The following is a 22,022-nucleotide window of genomic DNA, read 5'->3' on the forward strand; positions in this document are numbered from 1 at the left end:
TTTTCAAAGACAGTGACTGTGTCTAGAACTAATTACCCAAAATGAGCTTCTTATATTAGTTACTTGCACTGATCGAACACCTAAAAACTACTCTAGGATGACAGGAAATGAAAGCCATGCTAATAGAGCTATCAACTTCTATAAATGCATCAATAAATCACTGATATTTCAATGTTTGTCTTAAAACCCCATCTTCCAAACTCTTGTGATCCCATGAGACTCAGTTTTGATTTTTTCTCTACATGCTTTTTGTTCTCTTGGTTGCAAAGAGAAACTTGAAACATTAATTTCAGCAGGCAAGTGAATTTCAAATGTAACATCACATGATTCTCATGTGGCTTTCTTCTTTTTTAAAGCAACCCCAAAACGTCTTACAGCAGCTGGCTAGCAATGCCAAAACACATTCAAATGAGTATTTACAAGGCTTCCTACGACCACAAGTGCTAGCCTTTAAGCCAACCCTGTACTGAAGGAGCAATAACTCCAGAATAAAAGGAGAGCCATCAGCTCTCTGGTGATGTTTTACACTTTTAAATAGCTAGATTTAGAAAAGTTCATTAGTCTGACCAGCTGTGTTGATCAGTCCTAGGCCACACGAAATCATCTCAAAACAAGATCTATGCAGTATATCCATATATAGAGTCTATATTGACCAAAGACCTCTTTATTTTTTTCCTTAATGAATGAGGGCCACCTATCACTCTTCTTGTCCCAGGAATTATATCATCATCACTGGCAACAGCATTTAATTGTAAACCAAATACAGGAATGGAATACAAAAGGGGTTCCTTCAAGACAAGGATTACAAAAACATATATACATACCAAACATAAAAGACAGAAACAATATTAAGACCAAAAGCAAACACAGGGAAAGAGAGATTATAGCATCATTTGCAGTACTTTGGGTGAAGGATCACAATCCACACTAATAAAAAGAGAAGAGTCTGCTGAATATAGAAATGCACGTATTTTATACAGGGTCAGTAAGCTTGTGATGGGATGGCAGCTGTACAAAACTTCAGGAATCAAAGCTAAGTATGTTCATTCACATTACACTCAAAAGTTTCAGAGAAATACAAATGTTTCAGTTCTTTGTAAGAGAAGTTATGCTTCTTAAAATAGACAAACACAAGTAGTAAAATAGGCGTGGATTACCAAGTCAACATGAAACTCTTACTCTTTCTGGTGTTAGTACAAAAACAGTATCTATAGCTTCAGTGAACCTACTTGGGTGAGTAAGTTTTCACCTTGTAAAAAAAAAAAAAAAATCACAGTCTAGCTCCTAATTAATACTGTTTTCAAATTGCAAGAGCTACATATTAAATTCAGACCAAGACTGGAAGATTAAAGTCTTGCTTGAGCTGATCTGAAACCAAATTTTTTGTTTTGCAGTTAATCCTATCAATAGATAATATTTTCCTTAAAAATACCTACCAACTTTCCGGCTAAAAAGTGTCCATCGGCCAAGTCAGCCTTCCAATTTTGCACTGACTGTAAACAAAACCTACATAAATGTGCAACGCTGCAAGAACTGTAAAGGACCAGTAAGTACCACTGCCACTTAAGCCACTAACATCATTTTACAAAGCTACTTTTTCAATCATCTGCTTCCTTCAAAGTCAATAGCAAAACTTCTGTCAACTTAAGTGACTGCAAGGCCAGGCCCTGAGAGAATAATCCTCTCCCAGCTGCACATTTTTAGACTGATGTTGAGTTACTGGTTAAAGACTCCTGAGGCAAGGAGGAAAGCAGATGCCTCTTTTATCACTAATATTAAATACACCTGACTAAATATACATCCACATGAACATGGAGAGTAGAGTAGGTAGGTAGCAAATAGTTCCCATCCCCAACATACTCTGTAAGAGAGACAATTGGCTGAGGAATCTCACAAAAAATAAATCGCTATTTGCCATAATTAAAGAAAGGACTTTTTTTTTTTTTGTAGAATGCCCAAATTATCCCAGATTTCCAAAGGTGTAACCAAAAGCAGAGTATATGCTAGAGTGTGGTGGTTTTCTAGTGTACGGGAGAGAACAGAAGGTGTGTGGCTCCAGTAGGCATCAATGAGCAAAGCACAAGACCGACAGCATTGTGACTTCAAACCACCCAAAAGCCAGAATTACTCCAACTCACAATGCTGTTTAGATCCTACAGCTATCACAGAACAGATCCATTAACAATCAGAAGCAGCCAGGCTGCCCATCCCAGAGCATTAGAGAAAGAAGTGTGATGACATCAACGCCCATGAGTCATGATGTGTCAGTGCCCAGCATTAGATCTATTTTCTAGCATACATTAATTTCTTAGCCAAAGCCACATTGCACAAAATACCGTATGGTCTGTGGAAACTTTAAAAACATATTTTACAAGTGCAATGTTTCAAAAGTCTGAAGCATGTCTTCTTAGAACATCGCTGTCAAATGTGTAAGGATATAACAAATTGATCAAGTTTTCCTAGTATTTGGTAGTAGGAAATGCTCAGCTTCCTAATACTTAAAATTAAGCCTGCGATGGTATTTCTTCATTGTGTATTTACACACAACAGTCTGATCAAAAGTTTTAAGGCTCTTATTTCTCAAAAAATTGGTCACAGTAAAGAAGTTATTAAATGGAGTTAACGCAGGTATTGGCAATACAGAGAAGGATGTTCATGTCATTTGCTATTGTACAATCTGGGGCATTTCACTCCATGCTTTGGCTTTCTTCTTGGCCAGGGATAGCCATGGTGGTTCAGCAGGGCTGCATGGTGTCATTGGCAGGTTAGAGGAGTGTCTTGCTTCCTTTTCAACAGCAGGAATCACAGATGCTTCCTGAGCAATAGGTCCAACTTTACCTGCCAACAACAAGATATCCATCACTCATCAGAAGGCTAGAGAGTTAAAAACTCAGTTTCTGCCAATAATATTTCCTTCTCTCCAAAGCAATTGTTTTACAGTCCAGAATGTTTGTGACTCAAAATTAAGTCAGAGGAATTGTTAAACTGGGTATCGCTAGCACTATCTGATCCAGCTACAACAATGGCAAGGACTAGCTATTGCAATGGAAAACTTGATACTAAACTGTTAGTGAATAATCTGACCATAAAAGAATCTTCTCCTCAGTCCCAACAGCAAGTGTCTAAGCCCTGATAAATGAAGACATTCTTCAAAATTCTTCAAACATATGGAGACTATAGCCCCAGGTATTTTTATAATTCATATTCTTGGCTAACTTGCTGCTTAATCTTTTCAAACTCTTAATTTCCATGACAGTGCAGTGCAGGGAGTTCCACAGGCTTATTCTGCTCTGTGAGTGCAAGAAAATCTAGGAATAAGACTCCTGAGTATGCAAGAAAATGGAAACAAAGTATCTGCAGGGCAAAGATCACCCCAGGCTTGCTGTGGGGTTAAAAGTAACTGGTATATGTTTTTCAACACTGAAGAGCCTTAAGGATTTTTTTCAGTCTTCACTGCCAGCACAAATATTACTCCAGCAGTATTATTAAATACTAGGTAGGGATCAAACCAGTGCTTTATGTTCTTGGCCTCCTAAGCCAGGAAGGTGGGATTCTGGTGGGACTAGGTGTTCCTCTTCATGCAGCCTGACACAGCCTGTCATCCTCACAAAGGACGGAGGAATACAGATAACACTCCTTGTATGGCTTTGAGTTACTATTTAGAAAAGGTCTCCTCCATCCACCTTGTTTGAAAATCTTCAAGATTAGTGTCTTCAGACCGACAGCCTGAAATGGGCCTTCACAGAATGCAGGTCTGAACAGATGCAGCTCTCGTTTCTCGAGACACAGGTCACAACTCTTTCAACATCGTGCTCTCTCCATCCATTTCAAACCAGGCAGTGTTCATTGCCGTGTGTAAGTCAAACTGAGAAAATTCAAACTTCTTCTCATACTTGATTAGTCTGCGCACGGCATGTGGCAGGCATGATGAGGCTGCTGTGCTCCAGCGCAAGAAGAGAGGCCACATGGGGACTTAAGCAATGTTAAGTACAAGAAGCTTTATCTTGCTTGCACTGAAATCAATGGAAAATGTCCATCAGCTCCATCAGTCACACTCCTGAGCAAAGCCAAAGCAGTTCCCTGTCTCCACTCAGGAGGTCTCTGGTCTTTTAAAAATCCTGGCTCATGGGTAGTTCTTGCAGGAGGCAAGCTATACTTAGGAATACTGGAGGAAGTATACTATCCATTAAAAACAGGCTGCAGCTCTACATACACAGCAAATTTTTCCAAAGTATCTAAGGTGATGTAGGAATTTAAGTGTTACTGAAATTTTTATTTTGGAAATGAATTTTCACATTTTGGGAGACTTCCTTCTTTGTAATAAGCAAAAGTGAGTCTAAAGCCCTTTGCACGCTCTCAACAGCACAAGGTAAAACAAAACACAAAAAAGTGGCTCATGCCTATTTGAGGGAAGATGGGCTTTGGGACAAACCTCAACATGTTTAGGGTGAAGTGGGAGAGAGAAGAGGCAAGCTAAGTGTTGGTCGACAGCCGGCTGAACATGAGCCGGCAGTGTGCCCAGGTGGCCAAGAAGGCCAATGGCATCCTGGCCTGTATCAGAAACAGTGTGGCCAGCAGGAGCAGGGAGGTGATCGTGCCCCTGTACTCGGCACTGATGAGGCCGCACCTCGAATACTGTGTTCAGTTTTGGGCCCCTCAGGACAAGAAGGACATTGAGGGGCTGGAGTGTGTCCAGAGGAGGGCAACGAAGCTGGAGAAGGGCCTGGAGCACAAGTCTGATGGGGAGCGGCTGAGGGAACTGGGGGTGTTTAGTCTGGAGAAGAGGAGGCTGAGGGGAGACCTCATCGCGCTCTACAACTACCTGAAAGGAGGTTGTAGCGAGGTGGGGGTTGGTCTCTTCTCCCAAGTAACAAGCGATAGGACAAGAGGAAATGGTCTCAAGTTGCACCAGGAGAGGTTTAGATTGGATATTAGGATGAATTTCTTCACCGAAAGGGTTGTCAAGCATTGGAACAGGCTGCCCAGGGAAGTGGTTGAGTCACCATCCCTGGAGGTATTTAAAAGACGGGTAGATGTGGTGCTCAGGGACATGGTTTAGTTAGTGGTGGACTTGGCAGTGCTAGGTTAACGGTTGGACTTGATGATCTTAGGTCTTTTCCAATCTAAATGATTCTATGATTGTAGGTAATCTTTCCTTGGTTATGACATGGGCTGCCACGCAGCAGTAACAAAAAAGTCACACTCAGTAAACTAAGGATCTGATTTCTTGGAATTCTCTTCCAAACTTAGCTGACCTTGAGCTGTCCTGGCTCTTGCTGTTGTGTGCAGGATATATGCATTGCACAGAAAACCTCAACCATCCATCAAGAAAACTGCTAACAGTTAACATAAGCCAAAAAGCATGATCCAAATTAATAACTCCTCTGGATATTAAATCTACATCCTTTCCACCACCAGCACCTTCAAGTAGACAAATTACTGGCAGTGCCAATGGGAACCAAATCAGAGAAGAGGAGAGTTTACATTTGGTATTCCCAATTTCCTACTCGTGCTGACAGTGCTGAACATTTCCTAAACAACAGGGCATGGTCTTCTGAGCAGTAGAGGAGTGTTTTTCTTAAACATCAATGCTGGTCAGAGCTCTTTGTGATATTCAAGGAGGGGAAGACTAGAATATGCCTATAAATGCTACCCCTGCAGGGGAGGAAACAATCATTGGATGTCAGGAAACTAGGCCAATTCTTGGGAAGAGGTGATGCAGAAAAACTTGTAATTCTACTGCAAGGACCACAAGTGGTGTAAGTTCTAGTAAACGAATAGCAGAGTACTTTGTGGAGTTCTGAATTTCGACTGAAGGCTGCTGAGCTTCCAAGGTTTAGATGATTCAACAGGCAGAAATCCAGTCTGTTTGTGCCAGCGTTTCAAAGGAAGACCTTCTAATCTGAGCAAATATCTTGGCCTATTTATGTTTCATTTCTCACTTTGCCATACGAACCATAAGACGAAGCTGGCCTGTAACAGAATCCTTTTTAAAAACTATTGTATTTTAATCACACACACACAGTTAGGCTGGCAACTGACATGAGAGCCTCTGTGTTGGTGCACATCCTCAGCTGGTCAGCTACCTGTAGTAAGGGAGAAAGCTTATTTTGTAGGACCTGTAGATTCAAAAATGGATAACAGCTCTATAAACAACTAGTACAGGGAGCAGGCACAGAGGAACCCCTTAATATCTCTAATACAACAATTCTGGATGCTGGTGGATTATAAGGGGGAAATGGCCAGATGCATGCACTCTCTCTAGACAGCATCTCTTACTGACAGTGTCAGCAACAGGAACCTGGAACAGAAAAGCCACTGCTCTGACACAGTGGGGCATTTCTTATCTTCTTAGGCAGTATCTGAAATCAATAGCTTTCAGGTAGCAGAATATGCTTTTACAGCTGAAGAACTGGCTTATCTATATCTATCTGGAGCGTGTCTCTGAGGTTTGGCACCATGCTGAGTAAGCAGGGAGGGATAAGCTGCAGCCCAGCAGTAGCCTTGGAAGAAGTACGTGAGTCACGATGTCTGAGTCACACTCTTCCCCTGCATCTTTCTTGTGGAGAATCACAGTAACAGGGCAGGAGAGGGGCCACTGAGCCTCTGTGTTCCACCTGAGGGTGGAACTGACTCTACCAAAATTATTCTCGATACATGTTTATCTAGCACATCCAGTAATGGAAACTGCACATACTCTGTAAGCAACCTATGCTATTCCACTTCACCACTCTTATTGTTAGAAAGTATTTCCTAATGTCTAAGCTAAACCTTCCCTGGTGCATTTGAAGCTCATACAGCGCATAAAGACTAGTTTTGTCCTCTGCAGCAAATTAAGTTGTCTTCTCTAGACTAAACAACTTCACTCCCATCAGTATTTCCTGGCTGAGTAGAGGTCTAGAAGACCTGACCTTTTTTGCTGCTCTTTTCTGGACACTCTCCAACTTCAACTGCTATTCTTTAGTACTGACCTTTGGCAGTAATAAATCATTACAATGTTTATATGCCATTCCATGAACTGGCAGTGGAAATAAAAGTTCCTTACTTGCTTTCTCTGCTGAGTGAGCAAGCCAATATGTTGACTTATACACAAACTATAGTCTGAACAGGACTTATATAAAGTGTGTTGATTATCAAAAAGGCAGCTATCACCCCCCATTACCCGCCACCCACACTACTTACTGTAAAAGACACTATGTAAAGATGTAAAGAAAGAGAATACCTGCTGCAGCAGACACACTGGTCTTCATTTGCGTTTTCTTGTCCTGAGAGCTCAAGCTGGAAGGCATATTCTTCTTCAGTATGTTCTCACTAGCACAGATCCCTTGCTACAAAAGGAGGAGAGAAGAAAAGAACGTGACTAATAAACCCGCTAGCCACTGGCACTCATAAAGCTTGCCCTGGCAACATCTCTAAACCTGACTGTGGAAATGCAGCAAAAGCCAGACAAGGATGGTTGGGGACCTGTGTGAGGGAGGGAGAAGGCAAGAAGGAAGACCTGCTACAAATGCAGGGTTACTTCACATGCAGGCAAGTTATCCTCTCTCTCTTACAGATGGGGCGTTGAAGAACTTGCCCAAGCTGCACAAGAAACTTGTGCAAGAGGCAGCGGAAAAGCCAAACTTTCAGTACGCAGTCTCCAGAGCAGAGCAGTGAATGCGGTCTGTAAGTCACTAACAGTGGGGAAGCTAGTGCAACTCAAAGCAGCTCTTGGGCTACATAAATATATTCTGGGCAAGAGGTAAGCTCTGAAAAGGTTCAGGTTTGAGTAGTGCAAAGGAACATATAGGAGGATCCAGCTCTGAAACTAATCACTGTGATGGTATAGTCACATATGTGTTTGCTCTCTTGCATCAGTTGTCTGTCTCAATACATTTTAGAGGCCAGTCCTGAAAATCTCTCTTTGAGTAGTGCTCACAACGCACCTCCCATGAAGATGATATTCAACAGTTTGCAAAAGTACCCAGGCAATCTGGTGCCGGATTCACACCCATGCAACATTACTTGGTACTCTACCTGCTCTTGATCCATTTTGATCAAAGCTTTGTCTTCAGGTTTATGTTCTTTGGCAAGAGGGTGGTCCTGGAAACCCTTTTGTTTTAGTTTTGCCATGGAGATCCAAGCTGGTTCAGATGAAGCAGTTTCCAAATATGGAGAAGAGACTTTTTCTACAAAAGAAGCATTTTTGAAGTAAGGAGGGGATTTAGGTCAAGTCAGTCTAAAGCTAGTGTTTTGTGGTTTAAATCCTTCAGCATCTGTAATACCCTTTGAACACTGTGGACACAAAATTACCTTCCCTGATGATTTTGTCCTTGGCAATAACTGTTTTTCTGTTTATTCTGGAGTTTTTGACCTGACTCTGCTTCCATTTAAGTCAATGGCAGAACTCCCACTGAGATCATTGTGAACTGGATTTTGCCTTTGAAACAACATCCTTACATTGCAGATTAAATGAGTATGATAACGATTATTTTTTCATGTAGGCAGTAAAATACAGGCTGCCTTTTCGGTTTTTAAAGATTTTAAATGAAGTGATTGTAGGAAAAAAAAAAATCACACCTAATGCAACTCCTAGTTAAGGTTTGAGCTGCTGTAGTCTGAAAAATTAACTACAAGATAGCAGCAAGTTTTAAAAAGCTGTGTTAAACCTCCAACTATATGCACAAGAAGGTCATACCAGAAATGTTTCAGAGGCCCTTAAGCTATTACTCTGTTGTTATTCTTGCTGGAACACACCCCTCATTAAGATAAACCAAGAATTCTCTTGACTGGCCAAATCATCAAGACAATTAAATTACCGTGCTGACAAACTCAAGGCTGAATTTGGTCCTCGCCAAGAGGATTTTTGTCTTTTGTTTGCCACTCAGCCAAGGTTCTTATATGATCACTGTTTTCTACAATATTTGGATAAAAATACAGTATAAATACCTGAAGGTTTATGACCATTTTGCTTCTTTGCCACTTCTTCGGATCTTGTCTTGGGAGGATTTTTGTCTTCTAGGAGATCTGTTTTTTTAACAAATGATTTTGTGCTGACAGGAAGGCCTGGAGGTGGCTTCCCAGTGCCCACCGATTTCTGATCCTCCTTGACTGAAGCAGAAGTAGCAGTGGGAACAGCTGAGGGGATCAGCTTTGGAGACTCAGCACGGCTTTCATTCTGGTATTTTAGCAAAGAAGATGTTCTCCGTAGTCTAACCCCAAACGGGTTTTCAACATTTTGTGCTTCATGGTCAGCCCACTCCACAGAAGAATTCAAATGCGAATCACTGTCCTTACAATCTCGATCAAATCTATCTGAGTTGATTTTTGCTGATTCCTGGATGACTGCATCAAAACGCGTGTGTTCTTTTGTCATTCCTTCAAACAACTCTGGTCTTATAGGAGACGTTGGGGAACTTCTGGTATAGGAATCTTCCTTTGAATTTGAACCCCCTGAGAGAGATCTTTGCCATGCTGGTGCAATGGTAAATCTGACCGGTTTAGCAGAAGCAGTCTTCAGTGGACTTTTTACATTTTCATCTGAAGATCGACTGTTTTCCACTGTTTTTCTGTGAGAAGCTGTACTGCTTATCTGGTACTCCTTACTGTCATCGTCAGAAGACATATTACTCTTCAAGCCAGCCAAACTTGAAGAGGCGAGACATCCAATGGAAAGTTTTTCAGGAATGTATGATGTGTTGGCCTGTTGACCGCCTTGGTTACCCTTTGAAACAGAAACAGTTTCTGCTTTAAAACATACTTCCAATTTACTGGGAGGTAGCATGCAACCTGCTTCCAAGACAGATGCCGCAGTGTCTTTTTTTTTTTCTGCATTGCCTTTGGATGACTGAAATTCCGTTATTCCACAAGTTTCTTTGTCATTTCTTGTTACTGAACTGTTTTCAGGCTTCAAAACAGCCACTGTCTTGATGTCACAAGACGACTCTGAATCGGCTACCGCAACCTGTGAAGTGCTTGGTGCAGTATCTGAGACAGCGTGGCTGGAACAATTCTCAGTAGTACCCAAGCAGGCTTCTACTTTGCCAATAAACAGCAGATCCCCCTTTTCCTGGTCTTTGATGTTTGGGCCCACAGAATTTACTGAGGACCTTTGTGCAACGTCTGCCAATATATATATGCCCTCAGTTTCCACACCATTGCTAAACAAGTCAGCTGCTAGTACATCTGGAAACACACCACCTTCTCCTTCAATTTGTTGAAATTTTGGAAGTGCAGATACTTCACTATTGGTATTTTGCTGATGTAATTTCAATTCATCAGCAGACTCATCTGAACAGTACAACACTTCTGCGCTGTGGTGTTCCTCCAGGTTCACTGGAGAAGGCTCAGGTCTCAGAAGGGGTGCCGCTGCTTTATAGTGATGGTTCATCTCTGGAAGGCATGCATCCTCTTGCAGAAAAGCACAAGAGTCTTCTGCCACAAGTGTGGAATCACGAGAGTCACAGGCAGCATCAGTGGGACTTTTTACACCTGGTGTCTCCTTAGAACCACTTCCCTTTGCACAGTGTCCCACCTGGGCTGATAATCCTATATTAAGCAGAGAAGAGTGTGCACTTAAAGGTTACAATTCAAGCACCATCTGTATCAGTAATTCATTCCAGATAGTGCAGTCATTTAGCATGAGTTCCCCATGTCTGGCCACTGTTGTCTGACAAATAAGGCTGTTAAAAGCATTTTTAGAAATGGGCTGTCCAAGTGAGGAGACTAATAACGTTTTTAGTTTGAACATACCTAATCCTGGGAATGACTGAAAGTTGTTGTTGTCTGCTTAAGGTGTACCAAATCAGTTGCTCTTTATTTCTTTTCTGTGCATACCCCTAGTTGTAAGACTACTAGCCAGATTTCTTCATGTGTATGCCTAGAAAGGCTGTCTAGAATGATCTGGAGGAGTTTCTGTATTTAAGCAGAACATCTCAGCATCAGGTAGCTCTGCCTCCTGCAGCTCCAGCAGGGCTGCTGAACATCTGGATAGCTTAGATATGTCTGCACACACAGTAACTCTGACATGTGACAGCATCAGGTCCTGAGTCTGCCCTGACAACAAAGTGCCAACATTCCCACTACACTATAGCATTACCACCAGCCAGTGAATTTGTAATACAGTGCTAAAGAGAAAAGTCTTCGGTGCTGTTTTGGAGAAATTTCATTTGTTTTTACAATTTACAATTACAATTGTGTTACCACTGGCAATTAGCTATTATTCAAATTATAAGGGGGGAGGTGGCAAAGGAAGATCTAGTAAACACAAGCGAATTAAACTCACCTTACACACATAACAGATATAATGCAGAGGTTAAGGTTTTTCTGAGTTTCAGGGAACTCATATCCCCAGTCAATGAGATCTAGCCAACTGTGTAGCACAGGTACTTCTGAACATGGTACTTTCACCTCATGTATTTTTTTTAACGCTGCCCTCAAAGTTCACCATTTCAGCACCACTGCGTTGAGTAGAGTACATGACTTTTTCCATCATAACACTTCAGCAGCCAGGACTGGTTTTATGATATAAAACCAAAAGATGCCTAGTTTGAAAGGACTTACAATTCAAATAGGTCCTGTCAGCCTTAGGTATAAGAGTTCAAACACCCAAAGTAGCAATACATCAGTCTGTATTACCTTTCGGATCATTTTTATGCTGGTCACTCTCAAGTAATTCTGTTGAATTTCCCTTATTTTCTGGAGTTGCAGGAAGACATGCTTCATTTTCCAGCTGTTCCACCTAATGAGGTGCAGTAAGATCTTTTAATTAAAGAATAATGCACAAAAATCATATTTTATACACATACATGTTTATGAATACTCAAAACATAGATGCAAAACCCCCATCCTGTAATTCACCAACACTGTGGCTACTGTACTATTCCAAATAAGAACCTAGAAACCATTCATGTTTAAAATGTCAAAGGCAGCCCATTGATCTCTCTTGAATCTGAAACATTCTGGGATTGACATATTCTGAGTGAACGAGTATGTTTTTAAGACATCACCCAAGCTACCTGCTGGCACAGAACAGACCAAGCCAGATACCTTATCTGGTATCTCTGGTATCTCTGATTGACGCTCCACAATTAGCTTTTCTCCTTCAGCACTCTAGTTGTACCAGTTGCTGCACAAAGAATATCCAACAAAGATGCTGTAGGGCCCAAGTTTCCAAGAAAACCGTATCCTGTATTTCACTCATCCTGAATTTCTCCCCCGCTCCCTTTCACAGGGCAGGGCACTTTTAACTCCAGGCCAGATTTTCACGCATGATTCTCTGATGGAGAGGGGAACACGCAGTACAGAAGCGTTACTCCTTATTTCTGTCACACTCCAGCTCAACCACCTTTTCTATCCGGTGAACTTCATCTTCACAATGTGTTTCCTAGAAGCCAGGATGAGAAGCACCTCATCCTAATTTCCCACATGCAGAGCCACTTTCCTTCCCAAAGTCCTTCAGTCTTTCCTTTGACACACAAAGAATTAAGTTAAAGCTAATCTGAAATTGTAGAAATAGAGTTAGGCTTCTTTAAAATTGAAAACTAGCTTTTCAAACAAGAGGAATGTTTTTACAAATGAAATGTAACCTGCAACTTTTTTTGGCTAAATAATGAAAAACTAAAGTTGCACTTTTCTTCAGCTCCCAGGACATTGAAGTTTTCTGAGTATTTTTTGTTGGCTTGGTTGGTGGAAAATAGGTGGTTTCCCTTCTTCCAATGGAAGAACAAAAAAAGGAAAGGAATGTGCATAGGAAAGAGAAAAATGGAAAAAAGTATTTAAAATAATAATTAAAAATTCACATCCATTTCCTTCTGCACAGTGATTCTTTTCCAGAAAATGCTTACCTGGGGGGTTTGGTGATTCTTGTTGGTAAAGCCTTTCTGCTTCCGGGGGTTTATGGCAATCCTGTGCCTGGCTGCTGAGGTGTCCAGGCAGCCGAGGGGACTGGCAGGGATGGTGAAGTCAACAGGAAGGAAGCTGCTGCCTCGTGAGCCGGCGGCCCCCAGAGTGGCAGAGGATGAAGGACTGATGGGCCTGGAGGAAGCTCCAGAAGGTATCTGTAAAACACAAACGCGTCACTGTAAATTTTGCTTGGCTTCCCCACACCTCTGGAACAATTCCTTTGCTAGCTCACTCCATTTCAGAAGCCTGAAATGGCTGTATTTTTGGACATAAATCCTCACTTTAAAATGCATAGCTAATGTCGTCTTTGCATAGAGATTACTCAATGCTGTGTGTTCAGCTGTGTGTCACCCAAAAGTGAGAAATACCTGTCTCTCCCTCTCCCACAGTAAGAGCCTCAGCTGTTCCCTTCCCAGTTCTTACCTGAAAAACCATTTGCAATATATGTATGCACCAGCAGGAGACACTAGTGCAGTTTTTATAGCTGCCTTTTCATGCCAATAATGTGACACATTGCAGGAATATGTTATTAAAAAGCCACGAAAGTAGCATGGATACTTGCTCCTCATTATCTCTATTTCTAAGAAAGTTACCATAGCCGCTTTGCTCTATTAATATCCATTCTCCCAGAAAAATCAAATGCTTCTCTCCAACAAGTATCCCAGAACCATCTTCCAGACAGTGATGTGGATCTCACCCTCGCAGCAATGGGGAACTAAACAGCAGTAACCTTAGATTATGCTATCAAAAAAAAAGGGTTTACAGAAGTATTTGTAGAGAAACCCCTAAACATGCAGTTTGACTGGTTTTGTTACTGTTACTGTTTTGAAATGTAGACCAGACTTTCTGGAACATTTGCAAAATTTCACAGACATACCAAACAAACTTCATTCAGTATAACATACCTGCTATTTTGGCTTTGGCCATAAATCTAGGTGAAACACAGCCATTTAACTGTGCTTAACATTCAGATTTTAGTTTTGTTTAAGCTTAGGATATAACACAGCATTTAAAAGATGTATGCTGATGAAGTTTTAAAGATAGTGAAAGCATATTCCCATCTGATCTACAAAAACTGTCTAGGTACATTGCTTTGTGTTTAAGGTAGCTAAAATTAATTTCCTTATTCTCCATTGAATTTTTTTAGTTCCTAGATCTGAAATAAACCACAACAGAATGTATTATGACAGATACAGACTCTTCTCATGAAAAATTTACACATTGTGAAAGACAGAAAGAAGAACACAGCTAGTAAATAAGCTAGCTATTGTTATAATTCTACAAGATTAATGATAAACCTGTAAGGATCACTAGAACTTATAAAAATAGTAATATTGTTACTCATTTCTACATACAAGTTCTTCTGCCTTTCAATTATAAAATTACAGATGTGCTTATTTAATATAAAAACCCTGAAGCTAGTATCTGAGCTATTGCTGTACATAAATGGCAAATTCCCTACTCCGCTGCGGATTCAGGATATTTTTTTCTCTGACCACCGACTGACACTTGGTAACTTTTCTCAAAGTCAGTGGAGCACACACAGGATTTCCACACCAGTGTTTTAAGTGTTTTAAATTTGGTGTTTCTTGGTTATTGCACAGTTACAGGAGCCTGCACAAGGAGAGTACTGCAGCTAGGAGGCCCATTTCCTAAAGAATGTTTGTGCCAAAGCACTGTCCTCAGCCCCACAAGCTGAGACCCTGTTTTGCTTTTAATCAGTCTGGGTTGAAGATGCCAACAAGGAAGTTAGATTTCCATAAAGGCTGTCTGGCAAAGGCAGGGTAATGCTGGTTAACGTCTCTGTGAAGTCACTTGCTGCTCGCTTTGAGCGATAGCTCACATTTAGCTTTAGATTAGTCAAAAAGTGGGTATTTATAAATGTGGAAGGCGCTGAGAAGTTACATGGGTGACACATCAGGGTTTCACACAGAGGTGACAGCAGCATGAAGTTCTTGGAAAATCCAGTGAAGCAGCACAGGGCAAAGAAATGAAGTAACTACCATCTGCAGCAAGATCAATGTAAACCACTACACTGTGTGCAACTTCAGATTGCTTAGGATCAAATCCTCTTTTTCCTTTACTAAGTATACAACATTGTTAAATGGAATAACTGGTATAGATTTCTTGGTGCTTTTCACAATTTTCCTCATCTTTGGGACAAGGTTATTCAGTTTAACAACTTGTGTTCTGCTAGCTCAAATCCTGGTATTACATAAATAGTTTCAAAAGCTACTGAAAAAAATGATGATTATTTAGGAAAAGGATTTTTATTTTAGATAAACATATTGGCAAGATTTCTGCTAAGCCAAACTGCTGACTAAGAAAAATATTTGGGTAAAGAAACATACACGGTACTGTAGAGAAGCTAGCCAGATTCCCAGTGAGTTGGGGAGAAAAAGGAAAATCCTTTAAGTGGGGAATTCTGTGCAATATAGAAGAAAGAAAAAAATTTCTCCTGTCCCTGTCTGTCTTTCTCATAGGAGATAAGGTTGTAAGACTGAAAGAGCTCAAAGACTTCAGAACTGGATAGAAAAGGGCTTTTTGCATTGTAAGGAAAAAACAGTATGCAGGCTTACAAAATGGAGCATTTTAGTCAAAATATAAAACGGGAGATGAGTTAATAAAACGTACATTGAAGTAATGATAAAATATATACAAGAAGTTATTAAAAATAATGACAATCCAAGTTACCCAGATCACTTGGGCCTCTAGAGTTGTGTGACTAGTAGTCTACTATGAGGGGGAGACATTGCTTTATCTTTCTATCCCTAAAAGCAAAAGATCTAGGAATGATTGAGCAGGAAAGTGTCTGATCTCAACCACGGACAGGAAAGTTGAGCTGGTCTTGCCCAAAGGTTGCTCTCTCCCTTTGAGAAGGCTGGCCAAAGACAGAGTGAAAGGGAAAGCTTCCTTAGCAGCGGGGTTGGCACTAACTGTTTAACCCTCAAGATGTTGCCCTGGCTGCTTTAGGCCCTCTTTGTCAGGAAGGAATCTTCTAGGTACCCTGTTACCTTCCCTTTACTTGTGGGCTATTCTCAGTTTCACAAAGGGTTAAACTGAGTTCTCTCTGGTGAGCTTCTCAAACAGGGATTCAGTATGGAGGACTGCAAAGCTTGGGCCAAAAGGCCCATAACTGTTCTGGACCCATAAATATTCCCCTTCTCAGCTAAATGGCAGATCATTTTGCTTATACAATTGCAAGGGCTATCCCATGAATCGAATCAGCCCTGTTGGCGTGGTGGCTGCCTTTGTCACTGGCATTTGAAGACTCCACTGGCATAACTGTGGTCTGACTGGTCTTTCAGACATTATATTAACACTGGAGAAAGGCAATATAAGCAAACCTTGCAGTCCTGCCTTGAAAACATGAGATGGGCAGGAACTCAACTCAGCTTCAAGCAGCAGGGACAGTCAAGGTGAAGGTCTCCTAGGCTCCTCTGCAAAAATATGACCTCTGCAAATTTTTCCGAGCTGGTCAAGGAATAGACTGTGTTGGTCTGATAGCAGAACCTGCTGCTGCTGATGGTCACTTATCATCCAAAGAAAACCGCAAATGAACACGTTTTTCCTGTGGAATACCTGGTGTCAAAAAAGGGCTAATCCTGCAATTATTTCCCATGATAAGAGAGATGCAGGGCATTGCTCACAAGCCACTGCTGATGGGCAGGTGTTATTAAGCTATTACTGCTGTTGGGTATTGGGACCCTGGGACATGGAAGCGGAATTGAAGTGCTTTGCCTTGTCCAATTTTCTGTTGTGTAACTTTACAGATTCATACTGTGTCACAGAGCTGACTATGTTGTTCGCACAAACCACTTACCCGTAGATTTCTGCCTCTCTTTATTTGGTTCTTATTCAAAACTCTGTGAAAGGTACATTTTCAGTATCATTTGCACCACTCTGGACTGTTCATGAATTGTTTGCTAGGATACGTTGTACCCAGAATAGATTAAAAAAAAAAAAGATTATTGTACTGGCTCCATACAGACAACACACATGCTGTCTCAGGAAAGTTTATTAGCAGGAAAAGTAGCTATTTACCTGTTCATCTTCACTGTCTGTCCCGCCTAAACTCAAAGAGCTATGACGCTGAACAGGGTTGGAGGACTGTGGGATAAAATAAGGAAGAGGGTAAGTCAAGGGAAGTATCACATTGAATTATCTGGGACTGGATATCCAGTGCTAATTATGAGAAAACACAAGAGGAAAGATAAAGGAAGGGTCACTGAGTCCCTGTGTCACAGAGTAGGTTTCATTTGTTTATTGGGGATCAAACATAAAGTAGAGGAGCTTTATCCTGCTATGAGATATGCCATGAAGGTTGACCACATGAGGCAATACATTTTATAAAGTTGTTTTGGCTTATTGTTTTAAGATCTTCAAACTTACAAATGCTCACATGCTCACTCAAGTCCAAAATCACGCATCTGCTGCAAGAAGGCAATTCCTAAGAAAGCAGGTAACCCAAACCCCCTCTGAGTTCCATCAGGACCTGTTCTCCTCAGGATTGTCACTCTCCTGTCAATATTGCCCTGTTTTGGGGCTATTTAATTCAAAAAACAGTAATTGTTTAAGATTATCTTGCAGTCCTCATTATTTTTGTTTTCCTCACTAGCTTTGAAACACCCAAAAACTCTTCCCCTTTCACAGGTGCAGGAAACTGCCAATCTCTCCAGCTCTTTAAAGCTGGAAGACATGGGAAGTTTGTGCAGTGTGAGTACCTCAGCTTGTTCTCAGACTGGAAGTGGAACAGTCACAGTAACACAACACTCACCTGCGAATAATTCACTTTTTATGCTTTCTGCCATACAGCCCTGCCAGGAGAGACTGCCTTGCCCGAAGGCACTGAGAGTTGTCATATCAACTGAATTTCTCTCCTCTTTCCCTAACGATACAGGTCACAACTGCCCCAGCACTGGTCTACATAAAAGCATATAAAATTGTACTCAGAAGGGGTCTTTGTAAGGCCACTTCCTAGGTATCCCTCACAGTGACAAAGTCCACAATCCACCTAGCTAATTTGTTCTAGTTCTGACTGATCTGTACCATCAGATTTTATCACAAGCAAGCAAAAAGGTCTTCCCCTTCTCCAAGCAGATTTTATCTTTTCTGTACAGGTGGTCACTAAAGTGACATAATGATTATACCTTGCTTGGTGAATCTGTCAGAACTTCATGAAGGGTTGAAATTTCGGGAGGGCTTCTAGGTAAACCATCATCTTCAGAAACAGCACCTGCATCTTCCAGTTTCTTTCCAGTTATAACAAGAGGAGGCGATCCAAGCCTGATGTTCTGCTGCAACTGAAGCTGTGGTTGAAAAGAAATTTAGAATATAAACTTTCAATGGCATTATTTATAGGGGACATTTTGGACACTTCTATCGTAGTTGCTCCCATTAGGCATGCAGAATCTCTTAGCCAATAGAAATACTTGAAGAAACAGGCCATTTACAGAAAATAGCCATTAATAAAATTTTATTTAGTTACATTCATCAAGGACCCATCATCAGAACTGGTTTCGGTACAAAATTAAAATCAAAATCAGGTTTACTTGGTAAGTTACCAAAGACAGAAATTTCACCATTCCAGAAAATGTGCAGCAATTTAACTCAGTTTAAATTTAAAACTTTAAAAATTCTAGGTTTAAGTATTCTTTAAATAATTAGATGTATCCAGATGTCCAAAATAGTCACACAAAGTATTGTCAGTCAGCAGTTTATGGGGTCAGCTTTCCTTCACAAAGCCCTTCGAAATATTGAGAGCTTGTCACCACCCTCTCCTGCACAAGTAGCTGATCCCACTTTTTATACAAAGACAATTTAATTAAATTTCTGGTCCACCCTAATGAATCGCTCGTTAATTTTCCTCAGCGTCACATCCTGGTCCTGTCTACAGCAAAAATGATAACGGCAGCCAGGAACAACTTTGTTTGTAAAGGAGTATGGGGATTCTTTTCCAAGATTGCACAAAAGAATGCTCTGGCAGGCCCTGACCCTAGAAAAATAAAACAAAGTCTGCAACCTCACAAGCAGCCAGATGTTCCCTCAAACTAAAAAAGTTCAGATCTCAGGAAACACCATTACTAAAATTCTTGGCTTAAGTCTGTTGGCTATGTCAAAGCTGGAATAGAAACAAGGTCTGAACAGAAACTTTGTCCTTCAACTAAAAACATCTCTACTGCATATTCCCAAGTTAAATATGCAGACTTGTTTTTCTGTTTCTTTGCTTATTAAAGTAGAATGGGAAATTCTAGGCTAATTCTGCATTCTTCTGCAAGCTATGCATTCATTTATATCTCTGTAAAATAGATCTAAATAGCTGCCATTCTTATTCAGCAAGATTCACTTGGAATGTAATTCCTACAGATCTAACAGCCACACAGGGCAGCACAATGTCAATCTTTTATACACCAGTCAAACAGTTTTCTTGCCCTCTTACTCACAACAATCAAAGAAGTATCACCAATACGATCTGCAAAAGCAGGACTGATGACAAATTGCACAAAGATTGCAATATATAGGCAAAACAAGACGTACAACATACCTGTGCACTTCATGGGAAGGAAAATACAGAAACTCAATTTTGCTTTTCCCTCTTTTCACAACTTCCCATCTTTGATTTATTAAATTTATTATATGCAGACAGCAAAGTGTTGTGGGAGAAACTCTGAATTTACAGTCTTCTGGTAGAAGGTAATTTACATTGCTAAGAAAATAACAGCTTTTATTAGTGCCTGGCTTTTATTCTGAGAAGAGTCAAGCTCACAGAAAAAGGCTGTCTTTTATGGCTATAAAAATAGTGCTGGCAGTATTACATTACCATGCAGGATGATGGAGGGATGAAGAGAGGGGCACAGTGGACTCGAGATAGCATGAAAAGAGCTTTTTTTCCCCAACCAAGTTCTGTCATATATAAACATGATTTCTCCTGCTACTCCTATTGTTATACAAAAAATACTCTGAACTGAAGCTTAGCCTATTTTGCAGTCTTATGGAGGAACAAGTCCCTCTGTGCATCTTTTATTTCTTAACATGTGATGCAATTGTGTTTTGCAACATGAAGCTCACACTGAGCAAAGGAAGAATTTCAATGGCCTTTGGCTGCCTTATCAACAGTTTGTTTTCAGTCTCTGGAAAAATCTTAAACTTTTATCTCAGTGCTCTGAGCTGGGCACTTATTTAAATGCAATTAATATAACCAACAGTTGATAAGGGAGCTGTCAAAGAGGGTTCAGTATGTGCCATGGAAGAAGGAAATGACCTAGCAGAATACAGTATCCTTTGCTGGCAGAGATCGGAAGAATAATGATATAAATAAAACTGTCACTAAGAGTGCCCTGACATATCCATCATCCCACACACTTACACAGCTGCTGGTGCTAGCATGTAGAGTGAAAACATCATAGCCAGAACTGCCAAAAAGAATAACATATAAATAATATATAAAAGATAACAGTGTAAGGGACAAGCTACGGTATAAATAAATGGCCTTAACCCAAAAGCAGTATGAAGCAGTTACGAAGAATGGAAATCCCATTGGAAGAGGACATGCTCATTAAGGAAAGTTTCCAAGAGTCCATGAACTGGATTCATGTCACTCGCATGAGACCTGGGCAAGGTTGAAGGTACCAGGACTGCTCAAAGAGGCAGCTTCCAAGAGGCAGAATAGACCCAAAAGTAGTAAACCTGGCTTTGGACACTTTAGTCAAGAAAGTTTTAAGGCAAACAGCAGAGGAATCAAGCAACAGAGTTTCCTAGGAGACAGCTACTACAAAGCAGCACCATGAATGAGGGGAAGACATTCTCACCTGCAAAGTTTTCACTCTTCCATGTATGTTTTCCTGAGACAACCTGTCACCTGCCACATTTCCTGGTGCAGACTCAAAAATGAAGACGCTGTCATGGGACAAGGCTTTGTTTCCCATGCTTCCTTTGGACCTGGGAAGGAAGGAAGAGTGGTCAATGCACTGGGTACAGCCCTCCAACACTTCCCTGCACTGCTTCACCAGGGTAGAGGGATCATAAAGAGGCCAGGGTGGGACGCATCTCGCTTAACTTCAGATTTCTGCATGTTAGCTGTCCAAGATAGTCACTGCTAGCTCCTTTTATACTCAGAAGGGAGGAAGAAACACTTTTTAGGATGCTGATCAAATGCAGGTGTCTCTTTTCAGATGTACTCAGCATCTGCATTGAACACAGAGGCCAGTCTCTGTGGACTAGAGAGGGACTCCAGGGTGATTAGGTCACCCGTTAGTGGGAATATGCTTAGCATGAGACATTCAGGATACAATCTCTGCAGCCTGGTGTGTGTCATACCTGCCAAAGATTGTGGATTATTTTTCCCCTTCTTGCAAATGCGGGCAGAAAATATAATTCCACTACATTAACAAATTTGATTCAAATCCTCTCAGGTCCAGCAATAAAAACAGTTCTGTTCACCTGTATCATGAACATCGCCAGATCCCAAGCATATTAAAAAATGTAGACGGGGCAAGTGTCCATGGCCACAGTTACATACCTATCCATGGCCATGTTAAAGTACCCAGGTAAGATATTCCTGGTCTGCTTCTGTGGCCACTGGGTGTTCAGCTGTTAACTGAGTTGTAATCAACTGAGATCGATTGGGGTTGGGCTATTAGATTGTGCAGGGCAAATTTTGCACTCGGGTGGCACGACAAGGAAGGCTTCAAATCTTTTATTCACCAAGTTTCACCAGCATAGGCAGGCACTGTCTGTACATTACTTTGTCCAAAAGACCACAAGGATGGCCTCTACCAGGATTTCATTCTAGCACTTAACTGGAAAACAACAGACAATACTCTCATGTTGTTGGCTGCCAGCCTCGTAACCCACAAGTTACAAGGATTCCTTGGCTCAGCAACCATGCAGGCAATGCTCATTGCCTCTGAAAGTTTGACTCTGGGTAACGGGATGATTAGGAACAGAACTCTGACAAGGAAAATCCAGTAAGTCTAACACTCTTCTGCAAGGAAATCAAATAGAAGAGGTCTCTGCTATTTGCCTAACCCCAGATTCTCTCTTTATTTAGAAGAAAGCCCTGAAAGACTGTGAACTTTCATAAAGTAAATACACTATGTAAAAAACCCCAAACAAATTACTCTTTTTTCTCCTGCATCTCC

At 41.0% G+C, this 22,022-nt stretch overlaps 1 protein-coding gene across 7 annotated transcripts in view; it reads right to left on the minus strand.

The window, feature by feature from the left end:
* Positions 1–663: 663 nt before the first annotated feature.
* Positions 664–22,022, minus strand: part of KIAA1210 (KIAA1210 ortholog) — a 45,615-nt gene continuing 24,256 nt past the window's right edge. For 6 of the 7 annotated variants that reach the window (XM_075162314.1, XM_075162321.1, XM_075162316.1 and 3 more), the window contains 9 exons: positions 20,691–20,820; positions 18,033–18,191; positions 16,927–16,992; positions 12,825–13,037; positions 11,617–11,719; positions 8,929–10,527; positions 8,017–8,168; positions 7,223–7,328; positions 664–2,838 (listed from right to left, as the gene is read on the minus strand). In XM_075162314.1, coding sequence (XP_075018415.1) covers positions 2,666–2,838; positions 7,223–7,328; positions 8,017–8,168; positions 8,929–10,527; positions 11,617–11,719; positions 12,825–13,037; positions 16,927–16,992; positions 18,033–18,191; positions 20,691–20,820 — 2,701 coding nt within the window. In that variant the 3' untranslated portion in view covers positions 664–2,665. Of the gene's footprint in view, positions 2,839–6,034; positions 6,087–7,222; positions 7,329–8,016; positions 8,169–8,928; positions 10,528–11,616; positions 11,720–12,824; positions 13,038–16,926; positions 16,993–18,032; positions 18,192–20,690; positions 20,821–22,022 lie in introns of those variants that run through there. The other variant, XM_075162320.1, reaches the window with a different exon arrangement.

This window comes from Calonectris borealis, chromosome 13, assembly GCF_964195595.1.
Source record: "Calonectris borealis chromosome 13, bCalBor7.hap1.2, whole genome shotgun sequence".
NCBI lineage: Eukaryota > Metazoa > Chordata > Aves > Procellariiformes > Procellariidae > Calonectris > Calonectris borealis.